Raw genomic sequence first — 17,901 nt, 5'->3', positions numbered from 1 at the left:
TAAAGCTATGAAATAAATAATAAATAAATAAGTAGGATGTTTCGACACGTCCAGTCCCTGCACGTCAGTGTGTGAACAGACCTTTATCAGCACCCGAAGCGTGAAGTTAGTACATGTCAATTAGTGAGATTAAAACCAATTAGCACGAATCCGCGCCGGCTAAATACAAGATTAATCTTAATTAATGACGTTAAGCCTATCTCTGATAGAGGATAATGTGATCTCTGATAGTGATAAATCTTTATTCGTTTTCACGGATTTGTGATTGTATTTGGTTTGTGAAAAGAAAACAAAGTCTGATAAGTAATAAGATTTAATGAAATATTGTCATGTATCACTTAGATGCGAATTCTGAACATTTCTAGTAATGTATTCTATTCTAAAATAGGTAAGAGATAATTAAAACGGTATGTATTTTAATAATTACTTAGTGAAATAAGAACTTTAATTAACATAGCTCTTTGTTATGATATAGTTTGCCGTTCACTATTATAACATCCTATGTTAATTTTTGTTTAACTAGAAAATCAAAATTTTTAATTTTCATTTCGGTAATAATTAGAAATGACAATAATTTATGGTTCTTCCTCAACTTATCTTTCGGGATCTTTGGAAATATCATACTGAAAAGGTCTATATAATTCAAAATGAGCAAAAATATTACATAGAACCTTGTAATAGTGAGAGACAATCATCGATCATCAATGACAATCAATCCAACAATGTCGATAAATGTGAGAAGCTTTTTCTAGTCTTTGACTATAAAAAATCGTATCTATAAATCAGACGACAAAAATGTCGGATGTAAAAATAAAACGAATAAACATCTTTAATACGAGTATAGAGCTGGATATCGTTTTATCTCGTCGCGTACTGGCAACGGAAGTGTCGGCAGCTTGCTGGCTATGAAGGACCTAGAAAATGACAGAAATTGTTAATGATCCAATAGTTTTTTCTATGAATATACTATTAACTTATTCCTTTTCATTTTAACTAAGACCGGAAGCGCATTTATGCTCGATTTGGATTTGTATATGTTTGGAGGTTGTATTATGTATGAGTCAATGTATTGTGATTATATTCTAAAGAAGTAAATTTCATCACTCATTTAAATTATTGAATTCAGACCGGTGTTTCACGATAAAGCCGTTTGTCCAGTGATCATCAGGTTGATTACCTGAGCATGTCGCGCACGCGCGCTGGGAAGTATGGCTCCTGCAACACCTCCGCCACACACGAGTAGCACTCCTCCACCGACCAGCGTATCTTGAACTCATTGTCCTCAGACTGGAATCAAAAGTTTTGCTTGAACAGTAAGTTATTTAATATTATCATCATCATCATTTCAGCCGGGAATCGTCCACTGCTGGACATAAGCCTCTCCCATTGAGCGCCACAGGGACCGGTTCTGGGCCGTTCTCATCATATCATTTTAATATTATATAGAGTGTAAAACCGATATAGTATTTTTTTACTTCTTTATGTATTCGTGTTAAGTAAGTTGTAAAGTGTCAAGCCTAAAAACCGAAAGCATCCCTTGACAAACGGTACAATAGAGCTGGCCTGCCTAATTGATTTTTGTAATTTTGCTTGTAAGAGCCGAATTTGTACATGTGATTACCTTAATGAGTCCGAGTGCGGCAAGTAGCGCATCAGCCACGGGCCAGCGCCTGTCGGTAGCGTAGCGTGTGAGTTGTGCAAGGAGCTCGCGCGCAGCCTCCCGCGCCGCTGCGCTGTGGCGCGCCAGCGAGGACACGCACAGCGCTGCGCATGCGTACCGACGGGCCACCGTCGACGGCTCGCATGTACGCTGCGGGGATAATATAATTTTTATAAGGGAACGGGAAAGTGCCCTGCTACATCTGATGATAAGCGGTATAGGGTCCAGAGAGAATATCGACTATCGAAAGATGATTACCCCTCGCCAGTCGACACTATTATGCCTGCCTGTTTCAAACCCCGATGATCCTGGCATACGACTCACTTAAGTGTCACTATGGCGGGTTTTAACACCTTGTGTACGGTGGTCGCAAATTCTATCGACATTTTATTTATTTACTCTAATTTATCATCACGCTTGTACTTTGTAGGGGGCAAGGACTCTGCCTAACCTAGAAAAAGCCTTGCATTTACAGGGGCTTCGCATGGTGCAGGCCCATGGATGAATTCGGCGAGTTTTTTTTTGTTTTCGTCAACTTCCCCCCTTTAGAGTAGAGGAGACTCGTGCTCAGCAGTGGGACAGTGTATAATACAAGGCTGATGTAATTATTATGAAGAAATAACACATTAATACTCACCTGCAGATGAGCATCGATCTCATCAGCCGCATTGTTCCCGAGTCTGTTGAAGTTCTTCATCGTGGGATCCTGAAGGAACTGCTCCACCTTATCGTAGGCGTCGTCGTATCCTGTGGAAAAATATTTAGCTATCACCGAAGTGGTTATTATAAATATTTTGTAGAATCTTGAAGCTTAAACACTACTCCAATCGGATGTGGCTACATTTGGCTTACATATAAATCGTGCCCTGGATTAATATCTAGGGTACTTTTGGTCCCGGTACACAATAGGAAATTTAAACCGGGAGAGGTATTCCCAAGGCAAGAAACACCTAATATTGAATAAATAAGTACAGTGCACTTTACCGGAATCCTCAAAAATGTTTTCTTGCGCGTCGATATCCATTTGCTGACCATTAACAAAGGCGTGCTTATGCTGAACATCTACGGAGGTATTGAGTCCCTGTGCATCCTCTGTGGCGCTGTCCTCGGACCAGCCGCCGTGAGAGTTATCCGCTTCGGAGTTGGCCTCCTCCGAGTCTGTCACATCACAGTACATACATAAAGACTGTATTGGTAAAGTTATCACATAGGGGCCGTTCAAGTATTACGTAACGCAATTTTTGAAGAATTTTGACGCGCCGTAACGTTCTCCTGTACGCCCTAGCCCGTCCTGCAAAAGTTATGTAACTCTAAAGTGATTTTTTTTTGTAGTATTCAAAATTATTTTACGCAATAAACCGGAAAGTCGCTAAAATACCTTTGTTATTGTTTTAAAATAATGTTACATAACGCTTTGTACGAGAACCTCCCTCCCGCCCCTGTAACAAGACCCCTCTCCACCCCAAATTGCATTACGTAATACTTGAACGACACCATACCTATTTCGGCAACTATGGTTAGGTCCTTTGTAGGGGAGCAGCCTTACCGTATTATCTTGTAGGCCTCCTTTAAAGATTTCCAGACCTACCTGTTAGAAGCGCTCTGCATCCAGCATGGTTTTGCCAACTTTACAAGGTCGTATGTCTTTGTGGGTACGTGGTTTCCATTAGAGAACTTTTGTGTCAAATATGTTGTTTTTTAGGGAGGCCCATGTTCAGCAGTGGACTTCCAGAAGCTGAGGAAGAACATTCTTGCATGGGTAGAATCATACATGATACTCACATCCGTTGCTGCTGCTTCCGCCGTGACCTGAGGGGTCTCTTGGTAATTGGTTAGGAGATCCACCGACAGTGACACCTGAAGTACATAAAAATTGTTGAAATCAATTAAAGTTACAGCTTTAAACTTTATAACTCTGTGTATGTTATTAGCAATCAGTATATCACTCCCAATATACTAATAAAAAGCACGGCCTTCCTCTACAACTAAAGAGGTTTTACACCTCATTTCATATATTTTAGTATTATTTTCAAAAATGATTTCATTGTTCTATTTTATAGTGCATGATTAACAAATGATGTCTAACTCCATACCAAGCTTTACGTTAATTGACGATGACATTAATCTTACTGTTTATACCTTATCTGTAGGTCTATCGATAATTTGCTGTCCATCTATTCTCGTAATTATTTAAGATCTAAAAATTATATTAGTTTTAAATTTAGTGCGACAATATCAAATTTTATATGATTAAAAAAAATCGATGCTTGCCATCTCATTTCATGAAGCTCCCGGGGTCATATCGCCCTGGCCACCCCAAGCTATGCCATTGAACATTGATATTATCCCCTTTGAACTGTGTTACCCCCTTGGTTGGTCGTTTACTGGTTTCTGCTGTGGAAGGATGATGCAGAGTGTGCTTACCGGCTAACTCGTACTTGGAGAGCATCTCTGTGGCTTCTGGCAGGGTAATTAAAACATCCGTCACCTGGCATGCTGCCCGCCCGATTTCGACGTGATTTAGGTCTAGTGACTGAAAAAATATATAGTTAAGCTCATATTTGTTATTTTTGAAGACGGTAAACACTGTTCAATGAACAAAAATTATATTGTTCTGAAATATTTAGATATTTTTTTCTATAGAACTTTTCTTTGGTTGAACCTTGTTCCGTCGTGTTGTGGCAAACAGAGCCATATCTGGCAGTAATTCTAGACTCCGCGCTGCTAGTGCTACTGAGCAAAAAAAAAACAATATGTCTTAGCCCGGCTCGAGATTCGAATCCGGAGCCTCAGACTACAGTCGCACTATATTACAACTACACCACCGAGGGAGTCTCCATTTAGACGAGGGCTGTTTATCTTTAGGCGAAATAAACTGCTGCTATATTAGCTTATAGCAGTTCAAAGTTTACACAAAAATTACCGTATATACCTACCCGAAACTCTTGCGCAAGCGACTCGTTGGGGTCGATTTCAAGAGCGTTGGAACTGGCCAAGATGAACTTCAGTGAATTGCCGACCAACCGCCCACCAATAATACCCAGACCATTGTTGGTAATGCGAAGCTCCTGTACATTATAACCCAATATTTACAAGTCATTATATACTGCTCACTGCTGTGCACGTGCTTTCTCTATTACTGAGAGAGTTTGTTACTATTGTACTACGCCTTCTTCTTCTTCAACCATATATTTATTTAAATACAAGTATATTCGTTTTTCTTTGTGTAAAACTTAACAGTAGTTTCCTCACGTTTTTTCCTTCACCTTTGCTAGCGAACGATAATTAATAAAAAATAAATACCTAACCTTGAGAGTCAGAGTTGCGTGCCTTATATTTCTTATACATTATTTTTACTATGTTTTTCCCTTATGTTTATAGCTTTGGTTGACGAATGGGGTACTTGATATTTAATACTCGACATAGATAAGTCATAGCTATGGTGTAGATATTAAAGGAAAGGAATATGTCATTCCGGAAACAAAATATTCACATCGCATAGGAATTTTATCAATATATATTACAATTGCAAAAGGTTCTGAAGATATTTCGATATTTGTTACAACTTACAAGTATATTCAGAAAGCACTGAAAGAACTTAAATCTGTTTAGGACACAGATAAACCATGTCCTAATTTAACGTCTAGGCTATTTTACAAGCTCTTTTTTTAATTTGCAATGATCGTATATAGCTATGTATATAAGTATGAGGGTATGTTCTGATCTTGTAACTGTTTTTTTTGGAGTAGTTTGATGATCAAGCAACTTCCAAGGGTTAACTGTAAGAAATAAAGGTGGCGGATCCAAATTGGTGATTAAAAAATTTATTATTAAAATCGATCTGAAATTTTTGTTATCCCTGTTGGCTTTTTAGAGCCCTGTTTTGTGATTTTGAGGTGGAATTATTCCGGTTAACCTTTCCAACTGAATTTTAATAACTAAAAAATAAATTGATAGGAAAAAAAATGCTGTTATTGTATTATTTATGCAAGTAAATATCGCAACAAGCTTTTTCTTTACAAAGTTTGATTATTTTTTTTTTCTTTTTCGAGCATGTAAATGAAAGCTTGTTTTTAAAGATTTCTTTTTATCCTCAAAAATAGAATTACTATAGACTAATATTACCCAAGAGGTCTCAAACATGGGCTGAGCTAATGGTAAATAGATGATGTGACATATCGCTTCGACTCAGCACTAAAATGTATAAATCCTTACCTGTGTCGCTTTTAGTAACTCCTGAATTCTACCGTAGAACATCAGCACTATTGATTCTAGCTCCTCAATAGAATATAACGATGAAAGCGCACCAGCGTGCATTAGAAGTTCGATTTCTCTCTGTCGTACGGTATGGCACCAGTCTCTTCCGTTCTTTTCTGCTTTTGCTACGTCTAAACCATTCACAAACTGGTTGTTTTTATACCCTATAAAATTAGGTTCCACGTGTTTTTCATGATTTTTTTTTCGCTCCAACCATACAGTTTCGAGTGTCATAATCGCATTGTTTATGACATCAAGTCTATTTACGAGATCTTCAAGTTTTCTATCGACCGATTGAAATGTATTCTTTTTGAATAAATCTGCGTCTAGTTTGATTTTAAGTAATTCTTGTTTTAAATGCTGGATATTGGTGAGCAGCGAATTTATGCCTGTGAAGACAGTTTTCTCGTCTATTTTTGATGTATTCTGGTAAATATCGTTTTGAGACATTTTTGTTTATTCAACTCAGGAGATTTTTCTTAATTTGTCTTGGTTCGTCTTCGTTGAAGTTATCCTTGTTGTTAACAATTAAGTTTTTATTTGTTATGATATTGTTCGTTAACGTAATAATACTTTTAGCACGGAAATTTAGTTAGAAACATCTTTAATATAGAGTTTGTTTTAGTCTTGAATACGCCGTACAGAATTATTGCAACAAAATTTTTAAAGAACTCTAAACATGTAAATATCTTTGACACAATATTTAATTGATAGAAAAAGGAACAGTTTGTTGATATTTTATTTAATATTTAAACAAAGATTTTTTTTTTATCTTTTTTTTAAAATCGATTCGAACAATAGATTAACGTAATATTTGATTTTACACATTCACAAAATCATCACAGACAAAATAAAATAAAATTATAACTATAAGTCCGTCTGGTCGGCGGTTAAAAATATTTTGAGCCACAGCGTTGGCGGAACGGATATTATTGGCTGATAAAGGTTATCATAAAATTCATACCCAATTTGTCACAATGTGCACGATATTATGTATAGTGTTAAACCATTTTATTCTTACTGGGTTTTGCTCCAGACTTTGCTCGTTTGAAAGATGTTTGCCGGCAAAAACCGCTTACTAATTGATTAATTTTCTGTTTTTGATTTTATACATTATTTGAAACAGGATCATTTTATATTACGATACTAAATAAAACTATATATTCCTCTTTACCTCTGCTAACATTGCTACGACAAATTCCTTTTTTGTAGTGCTTTTAGGACTTGTAAAATAAAGATTAGTTTTTCTTTCACTTTTTTATTTTATATCTATGGTTATTATAATTTATGGTAAAGTATTGTTTTTTTAACGACAAGTTTATTGCTTCATTTATTAACGCAATTATACTCATGTATGTAACAGAAAATAAAACGACAAAAAGTGAAATTAGCATCAAAATTTGTTGAAAATTGAAGTTGTTTTTTATATTTGTAATAATATTGTGAGCAAAATGGGGCCGAAGTGGACCCCACTAAATCGCGCTATCACTTCCTTACGCACGCCACGTTTTAGCTGGTGGCACTCAGTGAGGTCACATTTACCTATTTCTGTCTGTTGGATAGCTACCCCTTTCATCAGAAATCAAAGCCTTTATAACTTATTTATTATTACGTGGACTCGGAGAATGTTTTTTTCGCAATATTCTGTATGATATACATTTTAGATAAATGTATTTCTGATTATTGTTAGTATAGAAGTTTTATTAGTCATTAATTTTATTTTAAGAAATGTATAACGTTATTAATATTAATTACATTTAGATCATAAGCGGCGATAGCCTAGTTGGGTGTGGAACGGACTGCCAAGACGAATGTCCGCAGGTTCAAATCCCAAGGGCACACACCTCTGACTTTTCTAAATAATCATGTGTGTATTCTTTGTGAATTTATCGTTCGCTTTAACGGTGAAGGGAAACATCGTGAGGAAACCTGCACATCTGAGAAGTTCTCTATAGGAACTTCGAAGGTGTGTGAAGTCTACCAATCCGCACTAGGCCAGCGTGGTGGACTAAGGCCTAATCCTTCTCAGTGGAAGAGGAGGCCCGTGCTCAGCAGTGGGCAAGTATATAATACGGGGCTGATATTATTACATTTAGATCGCAAAGGTCGCAGGTTCGCACTCCAGCTAAGGCCTGCATCATTTGCGCAGTTATGTGTGTACTAGTTATTCATTGTTATCGCTTGTTAAGGTTGAAATCCTTAAGGGTAATAACGTGAGGTATTCTATAAAAACTCCATGTAAATATTATTGTAAACTTGTCTCGTAAAAATTTTAATGTAAAAGTAATCAAAGGCTTTTTTTTTATTTAAACTACAGATTAAAGAATTTTCACAAATAAATTCGAAGGTGTGTAAAGTCTCCTGGGTAGGTACGACCGCAATGTCTATTTCTGCCGCCGAGCAACAGTGTGTAGTTACTGTTGTGTTCCGGTTTGAAGGACATTGTAGCTAGTGTAACTACTGGCATTAATAAGACTTAACATTTCGTGTCTCAGGATGGCGAGCGCAGTGGAATACCAAACAATACTTTGTAATTCAAGGTGTTGGATGGTGTCTTTACTGTTAATGGGCGGTCGTATCGCTTATCATCAGGCGAACGGCAAGCTCGTCCCGTCATTCAAATCAATAAATAAAATAAGTCTTTCTACCTGTATTAGGCTTGCGTGAACTCTCTCTGTAATAGAGGAGGCCTGGGCACACCATTGACACAGTATATAACATAGCGCTGCTATAATTATCTTCACTCATTGTTAGTAAAACCATGTTCGATTAGTGAATAATATGCTTTTATAAATTTGTAAACTAATTAATCATTTATGTAAATTTTTGCACTGAGTTTCCCTCTAAACCGGACGTCGAGTGCTGATAAGTGCTAATAACTGGATTTCCAGCGGTTAAACTAGATTAAAACCAATGTCGCCTCACGGGCAACTTTTGTTCAACCAATATTTTAATTTTTTGGATGATGGTTGTTAATTTGCTATATATTATATATATGTATGTATGTATATTATATATATTTATGTACGTATATTATATGTATGTATGTATATGTTATCAATAAATTATTTGTGTTAGCGTATGTGTATATTCGTGTAGTATATTCTATATCTTATCGTATCTAATTTTTCATTTTATTATAATTTTTCATTTACGTACGCCCTAAACTGTCCTTTCAACTATTTTTATCATCTCCATCCAATGGTTGTCTGGTAGAGATCACCTCGAGCGATAAGACCTCTTTTTGTACCACCGATGATTTAATTATTTCCACCGTCTGTATACATATTTGTTTAGTTTCTTATATTTAAGGTGTAAAATAAAGTTTTAAATAAATAACTAAAGAGGTGCAACTGGAACATCCACATTCCGCCGAGTATATTCTGTCGCATCACGTAATAAGGGACGAACCTATCGCCATATCACGCATAAATTCCGGGCTTATACTGAATAGAAAAATCCTATATCACTTGGGGATCGAACACGAGACCTCAGCACTGCAGTCATACTGTACAACCACGCCATCGTAGTCTTACTTTTAATAATTAGTATAATCCAGTATTGCAACTCAGCCAGCGTGTTCAACAAGCGCTGATGCGTTTGTAATTAGTGCTTCGAGCGTGAGAGAATTACCGAATTCGATTAATGTATTGTAACAGACGTGCACTGTCTATTATGTGGACTTAGTGTTCATGAGTTCACGCCATCGTCTCTACAGATGTAGGCAGAGGTGAACAGAGCATTTTTCGAGGCAGAGTGATCGATAATTCCCGTCTTAGGTTAGTTTAGTCTTTTGTAAATAAGTATGAGTATTTTGAAATTTTATACTATATACCAGAACTTGGATATGTTTATACGTAACCTGTCAGTATTCACTGAAATGGCTCATAGATGTATTGAATCAATTGTTAAGATTAAATATGTATAACATCGCATTAGTATCAACTGTTATGGTGTTATAATATACGTATAAATAAATAAAAAAAAAATGTTTACCGAATTTCGAAAATAGTTAAGTTGTAAAAATGCAACGTGCACCTATGCGGCTTATTATTTAATGTAATTTGTTTACGCAGATGAAGATATTATAGTGTACCTTAGTTTGGGTGCTAATTTCATCTTTTGTAGAGATTGCGTACGATCTCATGCACTGGGGGACAATTGACGCGGCCCTAGGCACACAATTAAGTGTGTATACCCACCCCATGGTTTGATATTCACATTGAGGCCTATGAGGGTTCCCGCATATTCCCTGGCCTTTCCCCTCTTCCCATCGTAAGAGGGTTCCTTTTCCTTCCCCCACATCCCTTCCAGGTGTCTTCTCAAGATTATGTCTTGAACACTTTGCTATAGCGTGATCTAAGACATAAGGCACGTCACATTGCTAATTGTAAAAATGCTACGACATTGTTTTTATTATATGCCGTGTATTCTTCGTTGGAGGTCCTTAAATAAATAAATAAATATGCAAGTATTCAGCCTAGATAACAATAATTAATTTAGTTATAAATATAATTAGAATAATATGTATGTATATAAACACAAACAGAGACTTATCGCGCGTTCAAGGTAAAGCTTTTAATTATTGATTAACAAAATCATATTGCAGTATTTGAGTTTCAAATTATTATGAAGCCACGATAACTATTTAGCAAAAAAATAAGAATCACGTAAATACGTCAGTAACCGATGTATATATATCTCTTTATTTATTAAAATCCACAGCCCTTAATACTAATAGAATCTGATAGAATAACAGGTTTAAATTATTAAATAACAGACAGCAAAAATTAGATAGTATTTTTAGAGGAGTGTGTGTGATCGGGTATATATGCACACAAAAGACAATTATAAATATCAAACAAATCAAAAACTTTCTCCTTTATAAAGTAGGTAAAACTTTAAAAAAATCAGTCCAATTGAGAACATCCTCCTTTTTGAAGACGGTTAATTGATTAAAGTTAAACACAGATTAATATCGTGTTTAAATTAGTAGAAATGTCGCTGTTTGATAATTATTATGTTTACAGTGAAAATGATTGTTTTGTGGTTTATTTGCTTTTCAATTTATAATGCTTTCGTAGCTGTAGCGGCGATAGTCTAGGTGGGAGTGAAGCGGACTGCCGAGACGAATGTCCGCAGGTTCAAAACACGAGACACGCACCTCTGAATCTTCTAAAGTTGTGTTTATTCTTTGTGAGTTAAGGATTGCTTTTACGATGAAGGTAAACATCGTGAGGAAACTTGCATATCTGAGAAGTTTCACATAAGAATTTCGAAGATATGTGAAGTCTGCCAACCCGCACTAGGCCAGCGTGGTGGACTAAGGCCTAATCCCTCTCAATAGTAGATAAGGCCCGTGCCCACCAGTGGGACAGTATATAATACAGGCCTGATATTATTATTTAAATTTCCAAAACTCGATACTTCCAAGTAGAATCAGTAATTTGACAAAATGCAATTCAATATGTCACATAGTCCCAAAAGCTAACGAAAGAGGTTAGTTTTACAATTCGCTGACGGAAATGTTTGATTTGGCCCACCTGGCAACATCCCGAGCGATCCCGCGGGATCCTACATCCTGAATTCCGCGCCGCTCAAACGGGAAATGAAAAGTAGCGCTTACCTAAGGGTTCTGGGAACAATAGGGAATATATGCCTAGTGTTTTTGCTGTAATGATGAAATATTTTTATATTGGCACAACTGTACAGACAGTGAGATGAATTCTGGAGATGATAGTACTCCATTCGGCCGTTGTTTAAAGGTATATAAAATACTTCAAGGATTTTTATTAAGTTGTATCGCAATTTTCTGAATATCCTTATTTAATTTAATGCCTACGTTTTATTGATTTTCCCAGATGGTATGTTAAGAAATGCTCCCAAAATAAGTAGATTTTAATATCGCACGTAATGTGCTAAGCCTTTACAAAATACAAGGTAATATCAGTGCAGAAAGGACTAATATCCACATGGCTTGTAACTACGTAGAGGTGGAGCAAATTACACAAAGCTTTGTGCTTTGAGCTTTGCGAAGCTAACTGCACAAGGGCTCCGGAACGAAAAGGGAACGTTGCATTTGGATATAGCATTTAGTTTTTGAAGTAGGACATGATTATGTAAATTTGTATTTTGTGGAATATATTTTTATTTGTATCTTCCCTCATAAACTTATTTTTAATATTATACGCTATTATTGACATTATTTTGTTATTTTATATTGCAGAGTCAAATTCTTGTAACAGTTTTTGTATAATTCGCAAACGCAATATCAAACACTACATATTATTTACGGTCACTATTTATAATATAATAAGTATGTTATATGGAATTGTGATAAAAATAAACTTCCAAAATCACTACAAAGAAAACACGTACTTAGCGTTTAATAACGTGTTGAAATCTACTAAACGTTAGAAGCGTCCAATCACCCAACGGGTCCAGATGCGAATGTGCGCGGCGTCGTTTGAATTTCATTACAAGTGGAATTGTCTGGCCCCTAATGAGTTTGCGGGCAAATACGGCTGATTGGACGGACGGATTGGACGATTGGATCTACATTGTTCCCGCGGAATTAGTTTTACGCGGGTTTCGGGCGTCGCGTTAATCGATTCTGAAGCAGGTGTGTCAAAATCACGGGATTTGATGTTCATTAAAGTTGTAATGATTTTGACGTTTACGTTTGAATTTGATTTTTCTCTTGATGGCTTATTTTAGTTAGGACTATACTTTTAAAATATCTGTAGTTGCTAACAGCATGTTGTCGTAAAACCCCGCATATACATAGTAATATTGCTTGTGGTCGAATTTCGATAAATCCTACTAATATTATAGATGAGAAACTTTGGCTGGATATTTGTCCGTGCCAAATTTTTATGATTGTGTAACGTAACATTTGATTCTGGAAAATTATATAGCGGGATTTTTCTTCCGGAAAACCTTTTCACGCAAACGGAGCCGCGAGTAAAAGTTAGTTGTGTTATAAAATAACGAAATTATTAAAATTATAGAGTAGCTCCATTGGTCTAATTATAGCTGATAGTAGTCGAAATTCGACCATAAATGTTGATATATTTGTTACAAATACATATTTTTTTTAACTCCTCTAAATTAATATTCATGCCATTCTTCCTCCATGTGTGTATTGTGCTTACAAAGTGGTATAAAGGTTTTTTTAATGTAGATAATCATAAATATGTTTTTTAAGTATAGCAATGTGATTAGGGGAAGTGTAAAAGAAGATGTTGTCAGGTAGAGCAGTTATTTCATCCTAGTGTCGGGGCTTGTTTTCAGGTGAATCAGTTAAATGAAAGAATGGTACAATTTATATTAATTCTATTCAAAAGTTAATATTAATTTCAGATGCGACCAATCCGCGACTCGACAAGACCCTGACTGCCACATTGCATAAATGTAAAGTTGCATGCCTACGTCATGGCATTGTCGTCTCTACACTAGTATACTAGGTTACTGCTTTATCTTGGCATGCAATAGCGTGTGTCACCTGCTACTGAATATCTTATAGCTCAGCGTTGTTGTGCGTAGTGTACTTCTATAGTATTTTTAATCCAGGTTAGTGTTATTATGGGGGATGAGCGTCGCAAACGCACGTAAAGACGTTGGTCCTGCTCGTTCTCCAATCATGTCGGCTTGCCGTTTCACCGGACTATGAGAGTGAAGGAAGAGAGAGTGCACCTGTGTATTGCGCACACACTTGTGCTCTATATCTCCTGCGTACCTGGATGATCTCAGATGAGATTGGCTGCCGTGGCCGCAATTCAGCTAGGACGGATTCATTCAAGCGCCGCGCGTATTTTAGGTTGCTCGACCTATTAGACTTCCTTTTTGTCTTCCTTACTAATATTATAAATTAAAAACTTTGTGAAAATGTCTGGATGTTTGTTAGAAGTAAATTCAAAAACAGCTGAACGGATCTTAATGAAATTTGGCTTTGGATTAGATCATTTCCTGGATAAACACATAAGTTACTTTTATCTCGGTAATTTGAGCTAATAGTTTTTTTTTAAAAAAAGATGTCGCCACTATCGTATAAGTGGAATCTATGAATTAATCGCTAGTGTTTTGAAGACTTTTGTTGCGGGAAAGGCATTTCAAGCGGGGAAGCGGCGAGGAGCACCTCGTTGTTCCAAAAATAATTCACAAATAAAACACACAAGATTTCTCGATTTTTTTATTAATATTATTTACAAATCTAATCACATCCGTTGTTCGTCTAAAAATTATAAGTAGTGAAGATTTACACGAAACTATTCGTAATCACATTGTCTTTGCGTAAGAGTTTACAAAATTACCATCACAGTATAAATATTCGAGTACATTTTTGGATTAAAGGATTTTTATAATAGATTAATTATTAAATTATATTGCACTAGGTCATGACACAATTAGGATACGTTGGGGTAATACCGGACCACAGAGTAATCAATATTACGGCTATATGCGTCATTTTTTAATACGGAAAACACAGCCAGAAATGTTTTATTTTGTTGTGCCGCAATTATTTGCCAATATATTAGTTTCAGTTACAGTTCAGTAGTAGTCTTAAATGAACGGAATTATCCCGTAATTCGATATTACCCTAATGTACCCTAATGTTTTTTAGGCCTGTTGATATTTTACTTTAGGGCAAAATTAGGCCAGTTTTTTTTAGATACGGAGTCTATTATTGTGCTTCTTATATATATTATGTATATTTAGCCCGATACGCATACAATATCAAATTCTTAAGCTCATTATTAAGTATATAGTCAGGGGTCAAATACCGCCTACAGGCGCGAATCCAGCTTATTGCAGGCGTTCTAATCCAAAAATAACTTTTATGGCTGTACGGAAAAGAGATTTTAAAATATCCCCTATTTACTTATATTTACTTTCGTTATTGCAAAAAGACGGATTCATCCTCTTAGACGGAATAGGACCCACGAACTATAATTCGTAAAAAAAGAAAAAATGTTTTTCCAATTTTTATTTGTTCCAATATTGAAATTATGCCATGTATGAGATCATTTAAATATAGGTATATTCATATACTGTGATTGTATTTTTTAGAAATGTCAAAAAATCAGCTATGGAATTTCTAGAATTGACAGACGATATAACATACTTGGTAACGTCAGTTGTATTTTTATCGATATTTATAACTTTTTTATGTAAGATAGTAATGCCTTTTTATATCTTAAATCTTGATAGTTTTTAAATGTTAAATCACTTTATACAATGTTACATGTTTTACAATGTTCCTTAGACTTCCATGATAAGGAATATATGGGCAAAGAACACGATACAATTAATATTTTTTGTAAATATCGATAAAAACTTCCTCTACACAGTTTCAATATAATGAAATTACATTTTCTTAATATAAATATTAAAACGAAAGGTAACTGATATGCCTCGAAACTACGTCCGAGATTTTTTACAAAACTCTACTTTTTACAATACATCGAAATTCTTTTTTTTCATAAAAAAGATTAACTATTGGTTAACTTTAGCTACCAACTTTAATGGTTGAGGAAAATTTACCATTACCATCACATTTTTTTTAAAACCATCTCATGACTTTTGAAAATAATTTTAAATTTGGATAAGAATGAAGAAAAAAAAATTTAAATTTAATATTATATTTGAAAAAAAAAACATTATACATGTCAATAGAATGTAACATTAATTTTTTTATATTAGAAATGACAAATTTCCCCCAACAGATCTAATGGAATGTAAGTTTACAGACGTATATACATTAAATACAATTTACACGGGCCAAAAGTTTCTAACTCTACACACTATTTCATACTTTCGAAGGCACATTTTGTTCATAGAATGACCTATATTTCTATCAATTCTGTTTTTACATCGATACTAAGTGATCTAAGATTTTTTAAGCGGAATTTCCTTTATGCTCTATTATATACAAATATTATTGTCCTGGGTAAAAGTTAAAATCTTGTAACTTTGTTTTTATAATAAAAGAATGAATTAATGAAGATTGGTTCTCATTTTAGTCCATATTAATACAAAAGTTATGTCTAAAGAAACAATAAGATTCAAGTTTTTGTTTTTCTTACCAACATTTTTAGATTGTCATTTTTATTTTTACACCATTTATTTTTTTATGCGTAAAGGAAACTCCAGCTCAACGATCGGCATAATATTAATTATCATCCCTAATTTATTCCGTCCGTTAGTATAAATATTTACATGAAGTGACGAGAAGCTTAAATGAGGTCTTTTTTTTTGGTTAAAATCACAACGAGTACGATACTGAAAATATAATTACCATTCTTTTAACTTTAACTTTATCTACACTCCGTTCGTCACGTTTTTTTTACCGTAGCTAACTCTGATTGTTCAGATTACACTACACTCGTTTATATTTTTATACTTTTTTTACTCTTCGCTCGCATATTCCGACTTTCGATATCAATACTAATAAATTACGTGTTTACAATAAATCTACACCCGATACAAAAGAAAGACTTGATATATTTTCCATAAAGTACTATGATGAAATATGGCCTACCGAGCGAGAGGTGGGATGTGCGAGCGAGAGGAAGTGTGTGTGACGTCACAGTATATAAGCGGTGTCTCGGCGCGAGCGAGCTCAGTAGCGCGGCGCCACGCGCGCCGTGAGCCGCGGCGAGCGGAGCGGGGAGCGCATGGGCGAGCGCGCCGCGGCCTCCTGCTATGGCTTCAGGCGCTTGAATCCGGCGCCGTCGTGCCCGAGCTTCAGCTCCTCGTACAGCGTGGGCTCCACCTCGCGCTGGGTGGCGGTGGTGCCAGGGTTCTGCAGCGTCTCCTGCCTCCATGCCGCGCTGTTCGACACGCCGTTCGCGACTCCATTGCCTCCGTTCGCGTTGCCGTTTGGCACGTTACCCTAAAAACCAAACATTTTCTTTAGGGTTGCCTAATTTTTGATTAGCTTCAAACTATAAGATTTGTATTGAAAGTCTATATAAAGTTGATATTATTCAAAAATAGCTTACGTTGATCACGGTATCAGGGTTTGGTTCTCTTAGATAGCTAGGGTTCTCGAATGCTACTCCTCCTTGCGCCTTAAGCCTAAGATTCTGTAAAGAAAGAATTGAAAGTGTTCATTAACCTATTTATATGTAATACTTTATCGAGAAAGAAATCTTAATCAGAATTGTAGATATTTTCTAAAAATTAATGACTTCTGGAAGACCCTTTTTACTGATTTAAATATTAGCATATCATCTCTCACCTTTCTATATCTATAATACAGTCCAGCTGCCAGCAGTAGAGCAGCTACAAGGATGCAGGCCACGGCTACACCAACAGCAGACGCTGTGGATCCTCCCGACACTGGCGCTGAAGCTGCTCCCGTCTCCTGACCACTCGTAGTGAACATTATGGGCATGCTGAGAGATGACGTGCCTGGAGGAAACATTGAGAAAAATGAATAAATTGGTATTGCGTAACTAATTGGTTTGCTTGTATCGCTTAGGAGAAAGTTGCATCTTGTTGCAACAACATGCCATGGTCTTCGTTTTGGCAATCATTCGTGATTAAGTCTGGGTATTACGTCAGTCTTCGCCGAGCAAAATCAAAGAGACATAACGAGATTCAATTTCATTTTATAAATTTTATATCATACGAACAGGTATCCCTTAAAAAGTAATGTTACAAAAATGTATTTCGTTTTAATAAGACAACAATCAGTTGCAGGAGATGATTTAATTGTTTAAACTTACCGAGATCATTTGCAGCCTTCACGACGCATTCGTATTTGACATCATCCCTCAGGCCGGTGAGAACCACGCTGGTCTCACTCGTGTCCAGTTTCTCTGGCACTTTGGCGCCGTACGCGCGCCAGAACACGCGGTACAAATACACCGTCTGAGGGTTCTTCATCGGTGGGTCCCAGCTAGAGAGAAATTATTAATTTAGATTCGAATCTACGACATTCTATGCTTTATCAACTTACATAAACAACTGAGTAATAT

At 36.0% G+C, this 17,901-nt stretch overlaps 2 protein-coding genes across 6 annotated transcripts in view; both read right to left on the bottom strand.

Annotated features, from left to right (window-relative positions):
- Positions 1 to 297: 297 nt before the first annotated feature.
- Positions 298 to 6,805, bottom strand: LOC115452262. Its single transcript, XM_030180736.2, has 9 exons — positions 5,876 to 6,805; positions 4,597 to 4,728; positions 4,085 to 4,193; positions 3,443 to 3,517; positions 2,645 to 2,818; positions 2,298 to 2,407; positions 1,622 to 1,810; positions 1,178 to 1,287; positions 298 to 914 (listed from the first exon to the last, which is right to left on the bottom strand). The coding sequence occupies exons 1-9, from the start codon at positions 6,365 to 6,367 to the stop codon at positions 830 to 832; spliced, it is 1,476 nt and encodes a 491-aa protein (XP_030036596.2). The 5' UTR covers positions 6,368 to 6,805; the 3' UTR covers positions 298 to 829.
- Positions 6,806 to 14,094: 7,289 nt separating this feature from the next.
- The window catches only part of LOC115452261 (Ig-like and fibronectin type-III domain-containing protein 1), a 171,467-nt gene continuing 167,660 nt past the window's right edge, over positions 14,095 to 17,901 (bottom strand). For 4 of the 5 annotated variants that reach the window (XM_037437328.1, XM_037437331.1, XM_037437327.1 and 1 more), the window contains 4 exons: positions 17,650 to 17,822; positions 17,160 to 17,332; positions 16,921 to 17,004; positions 16,620 to 16,811 (listed from right to left, as the gene is read on the bottom strand). In XM_037437328.1, coding sequence (XP_037293225.1) covers positions 16,620 to 16,811; positions 16,921 to 17,004; positions 17,160 to 17,332; positions 17,650 to 17,822 — 622 coding nt within the window. Of the gene's footprint in view, positions 16,812 to 16,920; positions 17,005 to 17,159; positions 17,333 to 17,649; positions 17,823 to 17,901 lie in introns of all 5 variants that reach the window. The other variant, XM_037437330.1, reaches the window with a different exon arrangement.

This window comes from Manduca sexta, chromosome 10 (assembly GCF_014839805.1).
Source record: "Manduca sexta isolate Smith_Timp_Sample1 chromosome 10, JHU_Msex_v1.0, whole genome shotgun sequence".
In the NCBI taxonomy this organism is placed as follows: Eukaryota; Metazoa; Arthropoda; class Insecta; order Lepidoptera; family Sphingidae; genus Manduca; species Manduca sexta.
Note: the sequence above shows the minus strand (reverse complement) of the source record. Positions and strands in the feature narration are given on the sequence as shown.